At 41.5% G+C, this 22,760-nt stretch overlaps 1 protein-coding gene across 1 annotated transcript in view; it reads right to left on the reverse strand.

The window, feature by feature from the left end:
• Positions 1–22,760, reverse strand: part of LOC109951092 (protein TANC2-like) — a 51,950-nt gene that overhangs the window by 1,638 nt on the left and 27,552 nt on the right. Inside the window, exons 4-29 of the mRNA XM_020585375.1 lie at positions 21,204–21,343; positions 19,854–20,019; positions 19,443–19,760; positions 16,667–16,792; positions 16,315–16,581; positions 15,439–15,566; positions 14,039–14,270; positions 13,768–13,940; positions 12,703–12,783; positions 12,416–12,616; positions 11,175–11,309; positions 10,577–10,773; positions 10,376–10,484; positions 9,866–9,988; positions 9,650–9,787; positions 9,389–9,487; positions 6,790–6,981; positions 6,603–6,696; positions 6,084–6,217; positions 5,865–5,988; positions 5,234–5,409; positions 4,941–5,073; positions 2,796–2,887; positions 2,567–2,701; positions 2,242–2,342; positions 7–1,250 (exon numbers count right to left, since the gene is read on the reverse strand). Coding sequence (XP_020441031.1) covers positions 7–1,250; positions 2,242–2,342; positions 2,567–2,701; positions 2,796–2,887; positions 4,941–5,073; positions 5,234–5,409; positions 5,865–5,988; positions 6,084–6,217; positions 6,603–6,696; positions 6,790–6,981; positions 9,389–9,487; positions 9,650–9,787; positions 9,866–9,988; positions 10,376–10,484; positions 10,577–10,773; positions 11,175–11,309; positions 12,416–12,616; positions 12,703–12,783; positions 13,768–13,940; positions 14,039–14,270; positions 15,439–15,566; positions 16,315–16,581; positions 16,667–16,792; positions 19,443–19,760; positions 19,854–20,019; positions 21,204–21,343 — 5,058 coding nt within the window. The remainder of the gene's footprint in view (positions 1–6; positions 1,251–2,241; positions 2,343–2,566; positions 2,702–2,795; positions 2,888–4,940; positions 5,074–5,233; positions 5,410–5,864; positions 5,989–6,083; positions 6,218–6,602; positions 6,697–6,789; positions 6,982–9,388; positions 9,488–9,649; positions 9,788–9,865; positions 9,989–10,375; positions 10,485–10,576; positions 10,774–11,174; positions 11,310–12,415; positions 12,617–12,702; positions 12,784–13,767; positions 13,941–14,038; positions 14,271–15,438; positions 15,567–16,314; positions 16,582–16,666; positions 16,793–19,442; positions 19,761–19,853; positions 20,020–21,203; positions 21,344–22,760) is intronic.

Below are 22,760 nucleotides of genomic sequence, written 5' to 3' on the forward strand. Positions count from 1 at the left end.
CCCCACAGGCAGGCCTGCCACTGCTGGTGGAGAAACGAACATTGACACTTTGGATGAGAGGCCTAGAGGGGGGGGCGGAGGAAGAGGTTGGGTGGCTACTGGGTGGGTGTCGTAGCCCACCCCGGTGGTGGTATTGATGACTGTGTGATGATGGAAAGCTATCAGGCTGTCCCATAGTAGCCTCTGTAACTTCCATTGGGTAGTAAGCTGCTTTGGATTGGTTGCGGCTGAACTGACGAGCCTGGGCAAATCGATTTATCGCTGCTCTGTCTCCTCCTGCTCCTCTCCCATAGGCAGATGCTGGTCTCAACTGACGAACCAAGTCAACATCCACATTATCTAGTGGATATGATGCTTCATAATTCAGATCAGCCTGGACCTGCAGGCTAGGCCTGACATCTAGGGGACGGGGGCAAATACCTTCCCCCATTTCGGCCAGTTCTTGGGACAGCTGAGCAAACTGAGAGTAAGCAGAACTTCCCAAAACCATGCTGGAATGGGATGAGGAACTGGAATGACTGGTTCTGATTGGCTGGACTTTAGCTGGTTGGAGCCACTGGCCTTGGACAGAGCTATGCTTCTGGAAGGATCTCTGGTGGTGCTGCTGCTGCACTCCCTGTTTCTGGTCCGAGTGGTGGAGGGCTGAGATGGACTGTGGATAGTGGTGGAGGCCTCCAGTCCCTGACAGTGCAGGCATAATGTCTGACACTGGGCTGGCTTGCTGCTGATGTAACATTGGGGAGGGAGGAGGGCTGAAATGTTGATAGGAGGAGGAAGGAGCAGGAGGTGCAGAGTGACAGGGTGAAGAGGAGGAGGGGGAGTGGATGGGGCTGGGGAGGTTACGATACAGGTGGGTGGGGGACAGGGAAGAGGGCGATGGCACCCTGGGGCTGCAGTGGGTGTCAAGACTTTGAACCAAATGTGGAGGATGGAAGGAGGAGGAGGAGTTAGGAGAAGGATCTCTGTCTCTGTGACTTGCCTCCACTTCCTTTTCTTCATCCTCCTCTTCCTCGGTAAGTCCCTCCCTGTCCTGCACCTGTAGGCAACCTGAATCTCTGCACTTGGCCTCACTAATGGACACAGCAGCATTCTGTTGATAAACATGGTGTGGTGAAGCAGGGGGAGAGTCTTGCTGTTGTACAAATTGTCGACACTCTTCCTTGACTCGGGAAAGCAATCGCTGGATCTCCCTGTTGGATGGACACAGGCGGCTGGCCTCAATCAGGTCCTCCAGGGCTGCGTGGAACTGTCTGAATGATGACAGAGTAAAAGCAGACAGATCTCAGAAGGTGACATAATGCAATAATAAATGTAGATTTAAATGGTAAATGCAAATTTGTGGCCATAGTCTGCTGGCAATAAAAATAATAAAGGAATTAATTTTAAATCACTTCAGTTCAATTTTTGATAAACTGTCTCTCAACCCAGTCTTCAGCCCCAGGGACCTTCTAACAACTGGTTAAAGTAATTTGTCTGTTTTCATAAGTGGTGAATCAAGAGTAACTACACCCAGACGTAAAGGTTGGTGATTCTTTTCAGAAGCATTTTTTGTTATATATCTTGAAACTCTCTTTTCATCCTGATGGCAATGAATACATTAAATGCACTGATCCTGTAAATAAAAAAAATCCATCATCTCTGACAGCAGCAGGGCTGAAAACAGCCTGACCAATAATTTTACTCAAAACAAGCAAAACCATTGAATAGCCTACCTGCCTGTCAACCTAACTTCCTACTTGCACAGACTCTGCCTGTGCACTCATTGTGTGAGCCAAGAGTCCCCCACAAGGTGATGCAGTTGCAGGCAGATGTGTTACTGCTCTGTTTTGATAGCTAAAGCTAGTGAGCTATGACAGAGAAGTTACCTACAATAGCTTTTGTTCACAAAACGAAGACAGTTGTTTCAAGCCAGGCCTTCCACTTTAAGACATAGCCTTAGGTAATGTTGTTGTTGTTGCCAGCTGAGGCTACCTGCATGCTGTGTGCGCAGTATGAGAGCGAGAAGACCGCCACACGGAACAGACGCCTTTTATGTGCAGTCATGGGTAGGGGAAATAACAGTAGTCAGGTATAGTGGATATCTATATATGTGTAAAACTTAATGATTTTCAAATGGACATTGGGAAAAAAAATTACTCAACTACTGAATTAATAAACACAAAAACAGATTAGAAAAAGATAAACTTGTGTAGGAGTTAATGGATTTGGTTAGAGTCACTTGAACCACTTCGGTATAATCACCTGCGGCTGCGTTTGGCACGGGCTCTGGCATAAAAGGCCTCATAGGACTTGGCTTTTAGTTCTAGTGCCTTGGTAGCAAACTCCTCAGCAAGGCCAAAATCCTGCAAAGAAAAACGTAATATGTGATGGTACGTAAAGACTGAAGACAGATGAATTTAAGAGATGGGATTCATTGCACAATAATATGGAGAACAAAACTTTCTTGGGGTACAAGTAAATTAGCAGTCACCTTAAGACCGTGGATTACAGATCGTTTTGTAATACGTTTTATCCGACGAGCTCCTGTGTGTATGTGTGTAGGAGAGAGTGAGAGGGAGAAACTCACGTTCATCTTGCGGCGGCAGCGTGACAGGTTGAGCAACACACACACTCGCAGCTGTTTGAATGTCTTCAGCTCGTCTCCTGGAAACTTCTGGAGCGCTGACTGATAGGAGTGAGCAGCTTCCCTCACTTTACCTTGCTACACACACACACACACACACACACATACAGACAGCATTAAATGTATGTGTGTTTGGTGTGTGATGAAGTCTGCAAGTTCTTACGTGTGTTACCTTATATAATCGGTCTCCCTCTTGGATCATTTTACTTAGCAGAACCATTAATATGTCTGGTTTGGAAGTTGCCATGGCCCAGGTTGCTGGTCCTACACACACACACACACACACACACACACACATTCTGTGACAGCAGCAAGTATCATACTAATGTCTTATCACCTCCATCAAAAACACCACTGTATGCAATCACTTCTGTTTGCCTGTTCATATCTATTACTTAGCAGTATTTTTCTAAACCTTTCACTGAAAATATGTTTGTTATATTTGACAGAAAGTAACAAGTGGAGCAAGACATGCCTATTTCTTTCTTGAAATATTTTATACCACCGTAACAGTTTTTTCACCACTCCTCCAATCTTATCAAATTCTAAAGTGACTGTTTCACATTTTTTGGAAATACACTTATCTGCTTTCTTGCTGAGTTATTAGAGAAGACTGATACTACTACATGTTCATAAGGTAAACAATTTAGCACCAGTAGCCTTGCTTTGCTTAGCATAATGGCTGGAAATAGGGAAACAGCTAGCTTAGCTCTGTCCAAAAATAACTAAATATTAAATCTACCAGCTATGGCATATACACATTTATGGAATGCTCGGATACCACAACAACATGGTACTTAAACGGCTGTAACTCAGCAGTTGTACGTCTGACTCACTTGAAGTTTTGCACAATTCAATTTGGTGCAAAGCCCACAAATGCACAGGACTCAGGTAAAGTACTCCCAAAAAATCATGGAAATAGCATAATGCATGATGTCTTGGACATTGAATTTTCTATTTTCCAATACTATTATGTGCCTAATACTATTATATACTGTATCCTTGGAGTGCTGAGTGTGTGAGATATTAAAACTACTTTTCAGCCATACTAGTGACTGTGCTCTCTGGATGGTCATTCAGACCACCACTTTGGTCCAAATTGAAATATCTCAGCATCTATTGGATGCACTGCCATGACATTTTGCATAAATATACATGGTTCCCAGAGGAAAATTCCAAACATTTGGTGGCTTGTTACCCACGACTACCAGCAGGTCAAATTTTAAGTTATCGCATACTTTGGTTTATGATCAAAACTAATGACATTCCCATCAGCCTCAGCTGTGTAATGTGTTTAGTGATAGGATGTAACATGCAGCTGTATATGTTAGCATGCTAATGCACTAAGTTAAGAAATGATTAACAATCATATTATACTAACTGTGTGCATGCAATATAATGACAACAGCAAACTACTGCTGTTGTGCCTACTGTAAGTACACCCTCAGCTGATAGCAAGGATGTAAAGTCTCCAAGGGATATTCAGGAAGGTTTTGTACTTAATTTTTTGGCACTAAACAGTGAAACTGTGCTTGTATTTAGCAAGGAGTTGAAGTTAGGATTTGCACTGGGAAGAAAAACATGTTTGGTCTCATACAATAGGTAGTTGTTCCTGTTCAGGGATGCAAAATATGTCAGGAGAGAATGGAAACTCATATGAATACCATCAGTACATGATCACCACTGCACAATGATCACTGCAGCACAGAGAACTGCTGCTGGTATTTAAGGTCAGGGCAAAGTCAGTTTAAAACTTGCAGCACTGCTGTCAACATGATAGCTGTTATTCATTTGAGATGTCATCGGCGTTAGGAACACATGGGGAAGGAGAGGGTGTTTGTAAAGTGAATCGCTCATCAGAGCAGACTACGGGGGACTTTCATGGGAAAGTGAAACTCATTCTTATTGGAAGTTCAAATGTAGGGCTAAACTATTTGACACTCAGTGGAGATTTTAGACCAAAAAAATGCCCCAGAACCCACAACAAGAAAGCATAAGAGTAGTGGGCTAATAAGGTAATATGAGCTTCCCCCACATTACAACTTGTAAATACTAATAATGCTACCATCATGGTTTTACTTAATTAAGACTTTAATCTAAGTATTAAGTTTGCTATAGGCTTCTGCCTCTGTCAGGGTGTGGATTCACTAATATTGTAACTATATGAATCATGTGGGTGTCTGGTGGCCTAGTGGTTAAGACAGATACCATACTGTAGCATGTCATTCTCTCTCTAGCTCATTTTCTGTGTTTTGCTACGGTCACTATTAAATAAAACAAAATAACACAGAACAGCATTAGTGGGTCATGATTCTACCTATCTTGGCTCCCTTTCTGAGCAAAGCGATGACTGCTGAAGTATTTCTGCAGCCTACTGCTCGATCCAGAGGACGCATCCCGCTGCAGTCCACATGCTCTACCAATGCACCGTGATCCACCAGGTATTGCACCTAACACAGAAAATGACACCAACAGGCCCATTCAGGTTAGAACATGAGCCCATTACACAGTCACCCATAGGCTCTTCAGGACAGGTAAAGTGGGGACACTATTTCTAAAATATGGCAGTATGTACAGTATATATACAGTAACAACATCTGTTTTACACACCACTTCTGGGTCACCGCAGAAGGCAGCCAGATCCAGAGGTGTGCGTCCACTGCGGTCAGCATGAGTTGTGACTGCACCTCTCTCCACCAGCTCTTTGACCAATGGGAGCTGGCCTTTTAGACAGGCCCAGCTCAGCGCCGTTAGACCCTCCCTGTCAGTCTGCTCCAGAGAGGCTCCTGGAAACAGAGAGGGAGTGAGAATCACCTCAGGGTTCAGTACATCAGTATTAGACTAGAACATTTATACAATAATTTCTCAAAAGAGAGAATTTAAATCATGGTTTCAAATAATATCTTTCACAAACAAATAAAATCTAACCAACTGGACTGACAAGGGAACCGGTGGAATTACCCACTGTATAACACTCAGATGGTTAAATCTGGACTTTTTGAGAATGTAGTCACAGTACAGTGCAGATCACTATGAGTTTCAGTGCAAACCCATTAAAATTAAAACATGAATCAGTTTAACTGTACACCATAGCTGTACTTTACTCACCAAAGTTTTTGGCTAACTTGCCTTCATGAGAATAATGTTTACTGAATTTTAATTTCTTGGATGAAAATAAAAGGGTTTCATTCTATAGTTGCAGCCACTGTTGTTGTTTATGTATAGTATGGTGGGTGGTTACCATGATCTAGCAGCAGCTTGGCGGTGGTCATATGTCCCTCTGAGGCTGCCGTCATGAGAGCTGTTCGACCCTGCTGGTCGACCATGTTCATCTCTGCCCCATGAGTCAGTAACAACTCCGCCACCTGACCGAGGGACACACAGTGAGACAGATGCTTGACATTTTTGCAGCACGAATTGGACTAAAACATGGTTGTTATTTGTGCGTGTTCTACTCTACCTGCCAGTGGCCCTGTCTCACTGCGCTGAAGAGCGGAGCCACGCCCTGATGGTTGCCTTGCTCAACAGCAGCCCCCTGATCCAACAACAGCCTGCAGACAGACAGCCTACCACTTCCTGCTGCTGCTGTGAGAGCTGAAACACACAAATACACAGAGATAGGTGTAAATATCAGCTTCAGTCATCAATAAACAAGCTGACAAATCACAGTTTTCTTCATTTGCACAGGTTAAAATAAACATATAAATAAAAATGAACATTAAAAATTCTTACATAATTTAAATAAAAAATATATACCATATGATAGGACTTAAAAACATGACAAGATCATAAAACAGAAATTGAAATGAATTTCAAAATATGATCTGTAGGACTAGAAAACATCACTTAATGAAATGAGAGCTCTGTGCTTTGAATGCAGCCCAAATGACAAGGAGGAACCACATATACACACATTGTAGTGATAATCATTTATTATGAGTATTTGTTGTGTAGCTGCAGTAGGCAGTTTGTGTCGTACCTGTCTCTCCCCATAGACTGTCAGATGTATTGATCTCAGGTCTCTCCTCCTCTTCCTCGTCTTCCTCTGGAAGATCCAGGAGGTATGACACTATCTACACACACACAAACACAGGCACATTGTAAATATACTTCCATAATTCTGTAACAGACAACATGATAAAGGTGTTTGTGTGTGTGTAGTCGACCTCTGTATGGCCCATGCTGGCTGCGGCAATCAGAGCCTGCTGCACCGCCTGGCTCCTGCTCACCCCCCTCTGGTCGCAGCAGGAAGTGCAGCTCCAGTCTGTACGCTTTAACAGGAAGTGCAGCACCTCAAGGTGGCCCCGCTGAGCTGCATGCACCAACACACACTGACCTGAGCTGTCAACATGACCCACCTGAGTACACAGAGAGACAGAGTCTTAGAAGCAGTGTCCTATGTATCTAGAACACTGCAAAGCAATGCACAGGCAGTGGAAAACAGTATAAAGTGTGTTTTGCCACAGTGCCACCACCACTTTAACCTTATCTCAACGCGCACATACACACCCACACACAATACACTGAGCTCAAATTAATGATATATATACTACTATGTACTACCTCTTAATTAGTTCTGTCACACAGTTTGTTTCCAGCTGACAAATCTGCTATGACATTACTATAACAGTGTTATAACATTTGTTTAGTGCACACTATGTTAGAGAATGTAATACATATACATCTCATATATATATTCTGCCCTACAAAGTCAAAACATTATAGCTACATTTTTTGTCAAGGTCCAGTTAATACCAGACCCAAATCTGACTGTTTGCCATCTGTTTTATTCTATAAAAAGTATTAATGTACTGTAAATAAAGCATTAAAAAGCCCAGAAGCCCATTACACAGCTAAAGCCAGAGCTACATCATATCAAGTGAACACTAGCTAGTGCTAGCCTCAGCTATAACTATGACTACTGTAAATTTACTTATTGATTTTTATGCCTCTATGCCAGCGACAGCAGTGGCCAGAGGCATTGTGTTTTCAGGTTGTCCATCCGCGTCTCGTGAAATGTGACATCTCAGAAAAAGCCTTGAGCAAATTTCTTCAAATTTGGCAGCCATGATCCGCAGAGACCTTTGTTTTGAAGATATGTCCTGTTTCATGCTACCTCCTCTGCCCCAGATTTATTCTGACCATTCATTAACTTTGATTATTCACATCTGTTGGTCACGGCTGCTGCCTGGCGTGTCGTTATATTCACCTCACCTTCCTCAGTTCTTTGCTGGTCCATCTGCGTATCTCCACCTGTTATCACCACCTGCTTTTGTCCTCATCTGTTTTTCTCAATTTAGTCTGCTTGGACTCTGCCCCTTCATAGACTCTGGTATATGTCAGTCTGGTTCTAGTTCCCCTTGTGGTTCTTAGTATATGTTGGTCTGCTCCCTGACAGTTTTCCCGTTGCCATTCTCCTTGTATTGCAATGATATTTTTGTTTATATAGTCAGGTTGAGCTTTCCTTTGTTTCTTGTGTTGTATTGTTTGGTATAATTGTCTCAAGAGCATTTCTCTGCTTGTTTTAGTCTCTTCCCTTCAGTTTATTATTCATTTGCCTTGGTTACCTGATTATCTAATATTTCCTCTTTGTCAGTTTTCCACATCAATAGTTTTACTGAACTCTGCTTCTGACTACTATGCTCTGATTTTGTGCCTGCATTTGGGTCTTTAACGCTCAACCTGTGACACTGGCGCAAGTGTCTACTTGGATTCAAGGATGAACTGGTTAGATATTGTGGCCGAAGGTCAAGCTCACACTGACCTAACATCTGTCCCATTCCTGGTTGGTGGAGGCATACAACCATAAAGCGGTAATTCTAGCTAATTTCTGTAAATAGAAAAACATCCTTTCTGGTGAACTGACCTGTAGAAATGTCAGTTAATTGTACACATGTGCATTACTAATTGAGGCAAACTAATCATGACAGCAAAAACTCACTACACTTGCTAAAGCTAACTAGTAGCTGTTACCTCAGATTTTGACTCTAGAGGATTTCACACAGTTTGGTTTGGTTAATGTATTAAATTGCTCCCTGCCTTATACAGCAGATTTGTTCATTATAAAGAAAGTATCTATGATTTCTGAGTAAAGAATTGTAATTTGCATTTAATGTGTATAGCAGGGGCCATACATGCTATTCTTCTGGCTCACTGTCGACACAACAAATAATAAAAATGTGCAACAACACCCCTGTGGTCACAAAATCTGATGGGTCACAGATTTCGGTATAACACCTGGAAGATACTTGAAGCAGGAGAGGAATTTTTGCTCTGTTTGGAATATAATGGAATTTTATTTTTATGTTTCACTGCCTGGTTGGAGTTTTGTACTTAAAGTGGACTCATTCCCTCATCGATGTATGCAGCCAGTGTTGTTTTTTTTATACATTTATGATCCATTGATTAGCCTACATTGCATTTTGGTTTCTACAGTGTGTGTGTGTGTGTGTGTGTTATTTTGTGAATATTTTGTATGTTGACTAATTAACCCACGAGATTAGCCCGCTCAATTTGTACTGCCCCACCCAAAATATAATTTCTGCCTATGCCCCTGATGTACAGAGCACTGTACAGGGTAATGAAAGCATGGCGACATTCATCACAAGCATCAAAATTATGATTTAATAAGCCTATGTAGGACGGAAGTAATGTAATTAAAAATAAAAGCCTTTCAGTCCTGTTATGCTTGAAACAACACTTTTCAAATCTATACATAGTGGCTTTAACTCTTTAGCAACATAAAACATAGCAGGTAGGGGCTACCTTAGCTCTGTGCTGACTCAGCATGGTGACGATGTCCAGATGTCCAGCTGCAGCAGCGTATCCCAGTGCAGTCAAACCATCATGTGACTGAGCATCCACCTAGAAATACATCACATACACTGTAAATTGATGCAGTCATCCAAGTAAAACCCAGCACAATGTTTTCTCAAAGTCAGGTACAGAAAATATCAACATGCCAGTTTAGTTCTACTGTATGACAACCACAAACTTTGAGATCCTCAGAAGAACTGCAATGCTTACCTGAGCTCCATGGTCGAGCAGCAGCGCCACAGCATCACTGTGGCCCAAGTGCGAGTGGACACACAACAGGGGGGCGCTGTTAAGGACATCACTACGGTAATCCACATCAGCTCCGCCCATAATCAGCAGCCTACTCACCTAGTCAGGTAGACAGCCAGGTTACAGCTCACCTGTATTAGCAAGGATATATGTGTGTGTGTGTGTGCAGTATGTTACCTTGATGTTAGGTGTGTAGAGATTGCGCAAAGATGAGAGAGCAGGGCTCAGACTCTCTGTGCTGTAGGACAGCCACAGTCCCTGCAGAACTGAGGAGGAAACCCCAAGCTTCTTACTCAGACCCTGTAGATAGAAGAGAAGCAGACAGATGCATGGATGATACTCCCGATGATTTTCTACAATTCAAAGATTTAAAACAGTCCAAAAAATGAACCAAATTCATGTAGCAGAAATTCTTTCCTTTTCCATGAATCACCTCACAACATGTCAGATTTATCTTGTGACCCTTTGGACGGGCCTGGCCCCTAGATTGGAAACCACTGAACTAAAAAAACTACATACATCAACTGTATCTGGAGCAGCTTAAACTGTTGCCATGTGATGTCAGCAGGACAGACTGCGCCATTTTTTCATACCTGCTGTGCAGTGCAAATGTTAATGTATCACATCAGTTATCATATCATTGTGCTCGTGTGATTCAAGTATGACCTTTTGCATGTGTGAGCTAACCTTGTAGATGTGTGCTTTTAAAATGTGATGTCCCAGCTCCAGCATCTGCTGTCGGTTCAGCTTCCCTTCCTGCCTGCAGAGCCAGAAGGCCAGGAGAGTGTGGCCGCTCCTGGAGACAGACAGAGAAACAGAAAGCTAAATTACATCTCTTTCTTTCTCTGTCTTGATCGCTCTCTCTCTTCCTGGCTGCCTACAGTGTACCTGGGGTCACAGAGAAACCTGTCATCCTGCCCCTCCTCCCTCCAAACAAGCCACTCCCTGAAGGAAGCATGGTTTAGCATCCTGCTTCCGTCGCTCCGCTTTAGCAGGAAACACGAGAGCTGCTCCAGCCGCTGCCCAAATTCCGCCCACTGCAGTGTTCCTCCACTCAGAGTGCCTGCATTCACCACCTCAAACAGCTGGAGGACAGGAGAGGAACAGTCACATTTCAAGTTTGTTTCATTGTCAGTATGTCAAAGACAGATATGTCAACGAGACTGAGAATCTACAACCTAGCAGCTCTGTGAGACTCTACCTAAGCACAGTGTTGTTTAGCTAAAAACTAACACACCTTAACAGGTATACTATTTACCATGTTCACCATTAGATTTTATTGTATTAGCTAACAGCTGCTAATTAGCAGTGAACACAAAGTTCAGCTGAGGCTGATGGGAATGCCATTAGTTTAGCAGGTATTTGAAAAAAAAGAAATTGGAAACATTAAAATTCTGACCTAAAAGGAGTACTTGATGAAGTGGTAAGGTTGTTACAATTCATTCTGAGGTAGAAACACACACACACAGGTGCACACAGTATGTACCTGCTGGTCGGTCATTGGGTGCAGAGATGCTACAGTAATATTGAGCAGTGGCAGAACTCTTTGAAAAGATGACTGGGTGGGAAACCGCATGTTGAGCTGCAACAAGTAGACCTCTGCTAGATTTACAGGAACCACCTATAACAGACACACACACACACACACACACACACACAAATATAATGTTTTCCTGTTTCCAGGGGTAGATCTTGAAAATTTTGGACAGGGTTGCCAGGATGGGGCACAGACTCAAAGAGGGGTGGTACATTTGAAATACATTTGCAAAAACTAAATGAAACCCCTAGTTCTATGAAATAATAAAACATACATTATTAAGAATCACACTATTTATTTTGTGTAAAAATTAAAGACACAGGTTCTTTAGCTAACTCTGCCTGTGCTCCTTATTTACTCCCAGCTGAGGACATTGCCAAGTACATCACAACAACACAATCAGAGAAATGAACACAAATATCACGCAGCCTGTGTGATATAAATTAAAGATAATTTGATCAATATCAATTACAAAGCACCAGAAAAATGTTAGTTGTATTTAAGGCAACATTTTTTCATTACTTAATAATGACAAGGTCACATTTTGATTGGCAGGGGTGGCACCGGGGGTAGCCAATCAAATTCTAGGGGTGGCCAGTGCCACCCCTTGGCTCCGCCCCTGCCTGTTTCCTGTATCTTCGACCTAATATGTCTAGCTCAGTGGTGGGCAATTCACTTTGTCTTTCCTCACTCCACCTTCATCTAAGATGGTATCTTCCAGCTTCTGATTGAATGAACACACCTGATCCAGGTAACCAGAAGGGTAGAGCAGGGATAGTTGGAAAACAAGCAGACCAGCGGAATTGCCCACCCCTGGTAATGAAATACATGATGCACTGGTAGAGTACATAACTAAGTTACTACTGTAATTACACATCTAAGTTAGAAGTAATTTATCATTTTCAACTGCTTTAAATGCTTAAACTGCAATTTCCATACAACAGCTCACATGCAACTTTTACCTGCTTAATGTTTACACCTGTAATTTTCAGTGTAAGCTAGCAACACTTCTTAAGAAAATGTATCTATTTGTAGTTTATTAAAAGCAAAATGAATATCAAAGTAACAAAACAATTACAAAGTGGTTAAGTATCTATCATAAATGAATAACTTGACCAACTTCATTTTCCTACATTTCTTTCCCATCAGTCTATTCTTGTTTGTCCTTTTCTTCCCCACCTCTTCCTCACCTTGAAGCTGGAGCTCTTCAGGACCAGATATCCTCCCTCTATCAGGTCCAGGGTCAGTTTCAGGTAGAGGTACGAGCCTCTGCTCAGGCTTTTCAGGTGGCTGATCAGCTTGGCCAGTGCTGTGTTGTCAAGGCGTCCATTGCTCAGCGACACATTGTTCTGGATCTCACTGCTGCTGTTGATACGCTGCATCAGGTAACTCTGACAAAAAACAGACAGACACATGGATGTACAGACTGATAGAGAGAGAGAGAGACATCCAAACAGCCAGTCAGTGTGCATGTTACCTGCAGGTCCTGGTCTATGGCGTTGTTCTCCTCCATCCTGTCTAGTGAGATGCGGTGAAAAGGTAAAGAACAAGTGGTGTCCTTATTAAATATAAACAGAGAGAAACAGTTAGTTCAAAACAGGTTCAAATCTGTTCAAAACAGATATGTATTATATCATACTCTTGTACTGTTTAGCACTAAAATGTTCCATGTTTTTTTAAACACTAGGTTCTTGATTCTCGACAGAGGAAGACAAAAGCAGACTTCTTGTTCCAGACCAGTTACCATAAAGTTTGCAAGCTGAAATAATAGCTGGTTGAAATAGTTGGTAGAAAGCTGCCTCTTTAAAACAATAACCTCAGGGAAAGGGCCTTAAATAAGCACTTAATATAGGGCCCTATTATTATTTGTGTGATAAGGGAAAATTTAAGATCAGAATATTCTTTTGTTCCAACATAAGCCTATGGAGCTGATTAGTTTCCATACTTGTTTGTATTTTCAATACAAAAATTACATTCCCGATTCCAATGTTGTGAGAACGGCTTTGATGATGTGAACTAACCGATATATTTGGTACATGCACTGTCTAGGGAAATATTGGCAGGGGTTGTTAACATTTTCAAATCCAGTGAAGAGCCGCAGATTTGATCTATGCAACATTTTATTAAACAGACTTCAACTTTAGACTTCTACAACCTGCTGATTTTGTACCCATGAGAAAGAAAATTCGGTGCACTTACTCTATACTAGGACCTACTTCTGGAGAGATATCTTTCTACTTATCACCTTCTCTTAACTCAGAGAATTTAAGGAATCTGTGGTCTTGGTTTTAGACAGTAATTCTGAAAACTTCAAATTTGTAATGGCATATCTTAACCACATAGGAAACTCCAACAAAAAGACAGGCTATATAAGCAGTGATTTTAGATGCAAAACAGTGAACATGTCAACCGTTTTAGATTTAATATAAGGAAAAATTACCAGAACATCCCATAGTTGAAAAAAGCACCAACTTTTTTTTTTTTCTACTGAAGTCGCCCTTTGTTTGTTTGCATTTGTGTGTGTGTGTGCATGTGTGTATACCTGTTGACTGGTCCTGACAGTAGTAATGACCTTCAACCAAGAAGGAAATTTCTGGATGTTTCGGGACAGGAAGGAAGCAAGTGTGTCGCCGTAGTCTGGCCGATGAAACTCTGCCTCGTTTAGCCCATCAATCAGAATAATAAGCCCTGCCCCTTCCACATGCAACGTCCTGTCTGGAGAACAATAACATATATCATCACAGATTAAGTACTGGCCCTGGTTTTGCAGCACAGAAACTATCAGAATACAGCAGAATCTTTACTGTATGTACCTCTGTATAGAGCATCCAGTGGTTCTAGTATCCCTCTCTGGAGGGCAGAGCTTGGATCCTGGATACAGGATCGCAGACTGAGCATGCTCTGTAGCTGTGGTGACCGGAGCAGAAGCTCCCGATAGGCTGAGAGTTGAGGGGCCATACTTAGCATCGCCGCCATGTTGTGGACAAACTCCGGAACCAGACAAGTGTGGCAGTTATCAGCCTGACAAAAATGATATGAAACTACCTGCAAAGACAGACAAGTAGAAATGTTTTAGCAATCCCTTGAATTTGTTATTGTGTATTTCTTTATCAGTCTTTTAAGTTACAGCTGGAGAGAAACATTATGTTGAAATGTATCTCTCTTGGCATTAGAAATCAGCAGGATGTGTAACAGCCATATAAACCACCAGCAGGTTGCGCTAACATGACACTAAGGTTAACTTTGCTGTTTCACTTTCAAGAAAACTCATTAATTGTTAAGAAATATATTTGGAGATCAGGTTCAAAGGAATAGTTTGTCATTTTGAAAAATATGACATTCACTTTCTTGCTCAGAGTTCAATAAGATGGCTGAAACCACCTTTACGTCTCCACTGTGAAAATGTACCAGCAACAGGTTATCTTGAATTAGCATAAAGAGTGGAAAATGGGGGAAACAACCAAAATGGCTCTGTCCAGAGGTAATAAAATCAAATAGTGTCTTCTGTAGTCATCTCTAAACCTCACTAATTATATAGTGTTTAATTTCACGAGAGTGTAAAAAGTTGTGGTTTTACTGGCAGTTATGCATTTTTAGGCAGGAGAGGTAACTTCCTGGTATGTTTCTTGGTTGCCAGACATAACCTTTAGACAGAGGCAGGCTCCAGTAGCTGTGTTTCCCTGTTTGCAAAACTTTGTGCTAAGCTAAGCTAACTAGTTACTGGCAGTAGTGTTATATTTGCTGTACAGTCACTGACAGTGGTATCAATCTTCTCATCAAATACTTGATAACAATATTTTGCTATTTTGTAACATCATCATAAAATAACAAATATACTCTAAATGATTCTGCAGCCAAAGCAGGAGCTCTCAAGCAAGCTTTTGTCCTTAAAGAAAGTCTGAACTGTGGGAAATACACTTCAGTACACTTTCAAACCAAGCATTAGATGAGAGGATTGATACTGCTCTCACAACTGTACTGTAAATATGTAGGTGGAGCCAACAGGTGTTTAGTTTAGTTTAGTAGGTAAATATACTGAAAAGAGGAGGAAACAGCTAGTGTAGCCTGGCTCTTCTAAAGGTTACTAATGAACATGTTCTTAGTTGTGTGTTAAGCATAAAGTAGCATAGTGTAACAGAGACATGCTAATGTGAAGCACAAATACCTGTATTTTGGAATACATTATATACATGGAGTAATGTGGGAACGCTACCTGTCCTGCAAGCCTCCCCAGTGTCTCCTTCTGTCTCCTCCTCATTTCTGGAGTTCCTGGACAGCTTCCTCCTGCTCCTTCATCCCCTCCTCCTCTTCCCAGGGAATCATGTGAGAAAGAAACTGGCTCTACATCGGATTTGAGGGTAAAGAGAATTTTTTTCTGTATTTTAAATGTAAGTAAAGATGTAAAAACACAAACCATCTCTCTCTTTCACTGTTGCTACTGCTTTTTTGCATTCATAGTGCTTTGGAGTAATGTTTCCACTTCATGATTGAATGAATGTTCTGGTGGTTGATTCAGCTATGAATCTGGTTGTTGGCTGAGAAGCTGGCTCATTTTACTGGGTTCTGCTTGATGACTCAGCTGTTTCTTAAAGAGTGAACAAGACTGTTTCCATGGCTGGAATAACTCTGTGGGGGGCCTCTGGCAAACTGCATAATATTAAGCAAGCAATAAAAAAAATTCTAAAACAATATTGGGTCTTTTTTATCTTTCTGGTATTAGAACCTCTTTTTGTTTCTGGGGCTGGAATCTTATGTTATGAGCAAGAGTAAATATTTTTGCAGATTTCCTAACACATCAGTCTTTAGGCACCTTGAATATGCTGTCAAAATTCAGTATAGTCAAAGTTATACTGGCCCATACTGGATGACCGCTCTTTAAAAACTAGCAGCTGTGTTTGAGCACATCCAGATGAATGTAAAGTTCTGCAACTGTAATAAAATATTTAAAAAATATTGATAAACTGTTATACCAAATATCTAAAACTTAAAGTTAGCTGTTTGTACCACAGAAAAGAAATTTGGATGTATTAATTTAGAATTTTTTCAGTAATACGATAGATGACTTGTATAATATTCTATTTCTACTTACGTTTGGGAATGGTCTGGTTTCTGGCAATGTTTGGCCACATGCGGTTTCCATGACAACTGAGCGCCACCAGGCGGGAAATGATGGCTGTTTTGCCAAAGCCCATGTTGCCAACAATCACCACACCGCGACAAGTTGCTGGGTCATTACTGCGAAGACAGGCATCCACTTCCTGAAAGAGCCACTCCCTGCCCGTGAACAGCCAATCAGATGAGAGACCAGGAACCTCAAAGTGGAGGGGCTTCAGGTTGAGAGAGGGAGTGAAACGAACTACAGATGGAGTGAGGAAGAGAGAATTATTGTAATACCGCTGGTTGAAATTATAGTGTTTATTTCTGTGTGTGCGTGTGTTTACCTTTGTGGTCCTGTTGGCCACGACTCCCAGAATTCTGCCTGGGCATTCTGAGGGATGTCCTTGAAGGGATGCGTCTCTGCTGATCATCCAGATAGGCTAGATCTTCAAGATGGGCAGAACTAGTGGCTACAGAGAGAATAAACAAAGGCTGATGAGTTTTCTGTGGTTGTAAAATTATAGAAATAAATCTTCTCCTGATTTCTCATCATATATTAAATATTCTTTTTAACCAAAAAATGCAGAAAATGTAATGTATGCTGATAGTTATTACACTTGTCTGTTTTACTTTCAAAGTCATTAGACAATAAACAGACAATATATGGTAGTAGAGCTGTATTTGAGGTGGGAAAACAAACTGCCATTCATTTGATCTTCTGAAAATAAAAATGTCCTCACAGCTCTAATGGAGCACTGACTCCTGAGGATGACCGTTGTGTTGCAGATCATTAGATGCAATAAAAAAAAAAACCTGGTTATTAGATAAAAAGTCAAAAGGAACAATAATGTATACATAAATAGAGAAGTTAACTATGAATCAATGTGTGCATTTTGATTCAAATTTGTGTGTGTAAAAATCTGTTGTCTATGCTGCTAATGGTGAGTGGAAGCTAAATTTTGTGCCAAACTATTTCTGGGCATTGAAGCAATGACTTCCTGTTGATTCCTCGGGTTGCCTGGCAACTGTACAGTGACGTTATATGTAAATATCTGTACAACTTGTAAATTCAGTGGTTTTTGATCTTAGTGCTTAATGGTGTCCAGGATTTTGACTTCAACCCGTAAGAACCACTGCATTAAGACTTACAATAAAGCTAATAAGAACTAGGATACAACCACAACAAAACCCAGGATTTGAAAACACTGAAAGGAAAAGAACGGAGGTCATGTAAATCTGTGGTTAAAGACTAGTTTTTGAAAGACAACAAAACTACCTTCATTTTCTTATCTATCAATCTTGTAGGATATTGTCCAAGGAGCATAGAGTCTGACTTCCACTGCAGCTGCTTTAAAGTTAATGTGAAAGGTAACAGAACACTAATAAACAGAAATGAAAACTCTGAGTTGTCTCGACTCTGGACAAAAACAGACAGAAACCTACCAAAAGTTCGATCCCATCACTCCAATTGTCTAACACCATAGAACATGTCAGAGCTGGCTGTGCCTCGCATCCTGTGTGTATGCGTGTGTGTGTGTGTTTGGAGAAACGTCATACATGTTACTTCCTTCCTTTCCAAAGGCGCGCATGGTTTTTAGTTTTTTATGAGACACAGAGAAAGGAAAAGGGAGGACGAAATGTGAACACGTTGCCTAGGCGTCTATTTTTTTTTTTTTCCAGCAGTTTTGTATACATACATATACGGATATGGAGCTCACTATTCCCACTTACTCTGCCCTTGTTTTTCAGAGACATTTCTGTTTGTGTACAGATTAAATAGATGAGATACAACTGTTAATAACTAAGCGTTCGAGGTGGTGGTTGGAATTTTTTGTTATTTCCAGTCTCACTGCTAATCTACTGTAGATTAACACATAAACAGGTACCAGCCTTCTTATCTGACTTTTGGAAAGGAAACATATGAGTGTAAAAATGTTGAATTATTCCATTAGGTTTAGGCTGAATATGGGAAATAAACTGACAACTGACATCTGTTCTCATTTGTTTCCTATATACAGGGTGGGCCATGGAAAAGCAGCCCACCTCCAATACGTTCGAGTGCACAGGCTACTTTTCCGTGGCCCACCCTGTGGAAGCAGGTAAACAAGGCATAAAGCTGTATGTGTTGCTAAAGTTAAATGGAAAATAAACTAAAGTTAACAGTGCATGAAGATGGAAATGATTGGCTGTTAAAGTTTGTAACCACAATGCATTATTAACTGGGCCCTAATTAAAGCAGCAAACACTTTAATTTTTGGTCACTTGGGGGCAGCAGGCCAAGCTGTAACCACAACATTGATATGTTATCACTGAGATGAGTTTGTTTGCCAATGTTTGAGCAGACAGTTGTTTATTTACTGAACCAGTGAACAGTAATATCTTGTTACATAGCTATATGTGGCGTATATTAGGCCAATGAGAGTGGTGGGAGTCAAAATAACAAAACTGTGGGCCATCAAACCAGAGCAAATCACTGGCCTGTACAGGAGATGTGGAGCTAGGTGGAAAATTCTTTGTAGTTTTTTGACCTCTTTCATATTACACATAGTCCTGTAATCCATTTTTAAGATAAAAATATTGAGTAATGCAGCTTTAATAGTTTTTCAATATTTTATTTTCTAATAAAAATGGCTACACTGGGCATAGTTTCAGTTGCACCTATCTAGCCATCTATCCATTATCTATACTACTTATCCTGAAGAAGGTCAAGGGGAGCTGGAGCCAATCCCAGCTGACATTGGGTAAACCCTGTACAGCTCACCCTCTACTCACACCTACAAGCAATTTAGAGACACCAATCAACCTAACCTGAGCACAATCAATAGGCACCTACTGTAAACCCATCTTTCACAGGTTGATAGTGAGGAAACCAACTGTATGTTTGCCTGTGTTTATGAAAAGTCCTGTGTTAAACCAAGAGAGAACAATTACCATGGAAGTTACCACTATGCTTTTATATGCTCAGTATCACTATTGATCTCACTATAGTTGAAAAAGAGGGATTTGAAAAAGATTTGTCTTTCCTGACAGGAAAGTGTGTGTGGGAGCACGCTACTGGGCTGGAAAACACTTGATTAACACACACACACACACATTCACATCACTCGTTTGTCATTTTACCAGCAACGGAATTAGGGCGAGGCATGAGGTAGACAGGGATGGAGCTGGTGGAGCCTGAAGACCGGGCAGAGCCAGGGCCTTGGTCTGGGTGGAGTTTGTTGAGGCTGTAAGTGGAGGCAGCCATTTTGTCATCCTCCCTGTACAGGAAGCCATCATATACGCTTCCTTTCACTACCATACAGGAAGAGGAGGTGGAGGCCACCATTGGCCAGCCCCCCTCCTGCCAGAGGCTGAGGCTACCGCCATGGTAACCATCTCCAGGACACTTGGTGCTGTCGTTCTGCTCTGCTGCCGACTCAGAATAACTGGTCAACGTGGCTGATAGAAACAGTGAGGGGAAGACAGAGCACGGTGGTCATTTAGCAGTGTAAGCATTTATTTTTTGAAGAAAGCACATCTACAGTCTCTCACCTATGATTCCACTGTCTCTGCTTTCTAGTGTCGATGTAGGGGAGGTGACAGAGGCGTGGTTAGTGGAGGCATGCTTGTTGTTATTGGCCTCTCCCCCAGCAGGAGGCTGCATTGTAGAGCAGGGGGAGGTGCCGCTACTGGCCAGACTGGAGGACGGAGAGATCCTCTGCGGAGAAGAGAGGAGACTGCATCCTGGCTTTCTTATATATAAGAAATCTGCATTACAACAGTAATTTAGGCACTATCTAAAATACAGTTTAAAAATTTACACTTCACTATTCCAGGGCTGGTTCCATTGGTTCATAACTGAGATTCATTAACTATCATGTACACCTTGTAGTTAAATATCTCCCATCATAGCTGCAAGATTCAACTGAGTTCTTGAATAACATGAGACAGCTAGGATTACAAGAAGGTGAATGGCTATTCACCTTAGGGCAGAGACACAAAAAGCTGACATGAAAGAACTAGCAGCGACGAGGACCACCTGTCGTGTCACCTCCCGTCGCCTTTGTCTGGGCCAGTCAGGTCAAAAAAGTGGCACTTGAACACACCGCACAGTCTACAACCAATGGCCAACTAGCATGTATGTTCTGCATTTGCATGACACAAATAACTTGCCCTACCAGCGGGTGGCAGTATCTGTGTTCACCATTCAGAAAGGGGAAGGAGAAGAGCTAGCAGAGATAGAAGAAGAACTAGTATCTATAAAGAGTATCGGAAGCATAACAGAAGGAGAAATTAGCTACAGAGACCAAAACTGTTTTTGTAGGCTGTAAACGTTAATTTCTGAGGTCAAGTCAGGCATTTTAACATAGCGGTCCATGGGGATTGACTCCCTCTTGGAGCCAGCCTCAAGTGGCTGTTCAAGAAACTGCATGTTTTGGCACTTCTGCACTTCAACATGTCAAATCAGCCAAAAAGCCAAGGAGTAGGTCCGATGAGTTCCGCGACACACTGGGAAAAATAGCCCTGACAGATGCTCAAACAATGGTCTGACAGTGGTTGATGGCCAACAGTAGGCTTGATGTGTCGTGGCCCTTGATGTCCAGATGCTACCTCTCCTGTTTCATTTCAAAGCGGGCATTTTGTTTCCCAACTTAAGTGTGTTGGTATAGAATAATCTAGAAAGACTACGGTGAAGGAAAGGGACAAAATAACAGGAATACTTACTTACAGAAAACCATAAAACATAACCACAACCCAATGAAAAATGACAGTATGGCTGAATACATTTCAGAAATCTGAATTTGCAACAGGAAAATCAAAATTCTCTCTTTACTGGTGTTTTGCAAGTTAGGCTACATTGTGTGAATATGTGCCTCTGTATGTGTGCCTCTTTTCTTTTACCTGTCCATCATCCTGAGCATGGTAAGGTGACCCCGGCTCTCCACTGATTATCTTTTCCCCCAGCAGGAAGCCCAGCCTGGTCATCAGAGCATCAGCTGCCTCATCTACTGAGGGAGGAGGTCCTAACTCTTCATCTTCACCTGGAGAGTTACAGAGAGTGAGATAGAGAGGAAAAGAGGTCCATTATACAGTATTTTTTTATTTGTCTTAATCAGTTACAGCATTACCTGTCAGGTGTTGTTGCCATTGTGGCCACAGTCAGAACTGCAAAAACATCTTCTATACACAGTCCATACAAGAGCGACAGTTCTTAATGAGAGTCACAAATGCTCAATTGTGAGTCTTTGTTTTATCAATAATTAAACAGTTGGGCTCATTACAGTTTGGAAAGTCTCAAAGTGCTGTTTCAGTAAATCACTGTCATGCCATTCATGTGTGTTTTGTTGCATAATATCAATCTGCAAATACAAGCCCTTTAAGTAAAGAACTATTAACTTGGGGTGGCAGAAACAAGCTATGATTACAATCATGACAATAGTAGTTTTGATAAGAAGTTGATACAGCAAATGTTCTTAGTTCCCATTCTGCAGATATGGGGTAACAACAACTGCATTCACTGGGAGTTGTGTTATTGTCCATGGGATGCAAGTACAACATTCACTCTCTTTATCTCTGTTTTCAGTCTCCAACAACTCCCGAGGGAAACAGCTGGCTCTTTAGTTCCACTGTGTTCACAAGCTACTGTGGCTCTGTCTGTTGTTTGGAGCTGAGCAGGTGGCATTTGGTGATCGTTTTACTTTTCATATAACAGTGTCATTAAGGGAAACATTAATTTGTTGAAAAGTGTAGCATATGACCAAATACTTGCATCACCCTCAGCTGTGCTTTGTGTTTAGAACTAATAGCAAATTGACTGTGCTACTGTAACACAATGTCAAAGGCCATGAGAGAAACAGTGCAAAACAGTGATTAATCTCTATATTAATATATTCACCATCATATGTCAAGAGTAGGCACACACACATTTTTATGTGTGTGTGTGTGTGTGTATGTGTGTGTGTGTGTGTGTGTGTGTAAGCCACAGCATGAAAACTCATACGCCCGTCTCTTTCTCTGACGGTCTGTAATTACAGCTATAAATTGCTGACTGCTGGACTAAATACTAGAGAAGCATCACACACTGAAAGTAAAACCAACCAAACACAAAGCACACTGCAAAGACACACTGTTTCTGTGTGAATGTACACACATACTCTACATGCATGTGCGTGTGGTCAGTCAATGACAGAGTGCTTGTGCCATTTTTGGAAGAAGAAAAAAAATGTAAGGATCAGATACAGAGAGCACAGACTTTTCCATTTCTGCTTCCCTAACTACTGTAGCTTCTAAATCCGTCAAGCAATCCATCTTTATTCCTTCCTTTCTTTTTCTCCATTGTATCTTTTCTTTCTTTCTTTGCTCTTCCCTTCTTAATTTGTTTTTTTCCTTTTTATTACCTCCACCAAGGGCGGGGGTAATGCTTTTGCCAGAGTTTGCTGCTTTGTTTATTGGTTTGTT

The sequence above is a fragment of the Monopterus albus genome, unplaced genomic scaffold, assembly GCF_001952655.1.
Source record: "Monopterus albus unplaced genomic scaffold, M_albus_1.0 scaffold363.1, whole genome shotgun sequence".
In the NCBI taxonomy this organism is placed as follows: domain Eukaryota; kingdom Metazoa; phylum Chordata; class Actinopteri; order Synbranchiformes; family Synbranchidae; genus Monopterus; species Monopterus albus.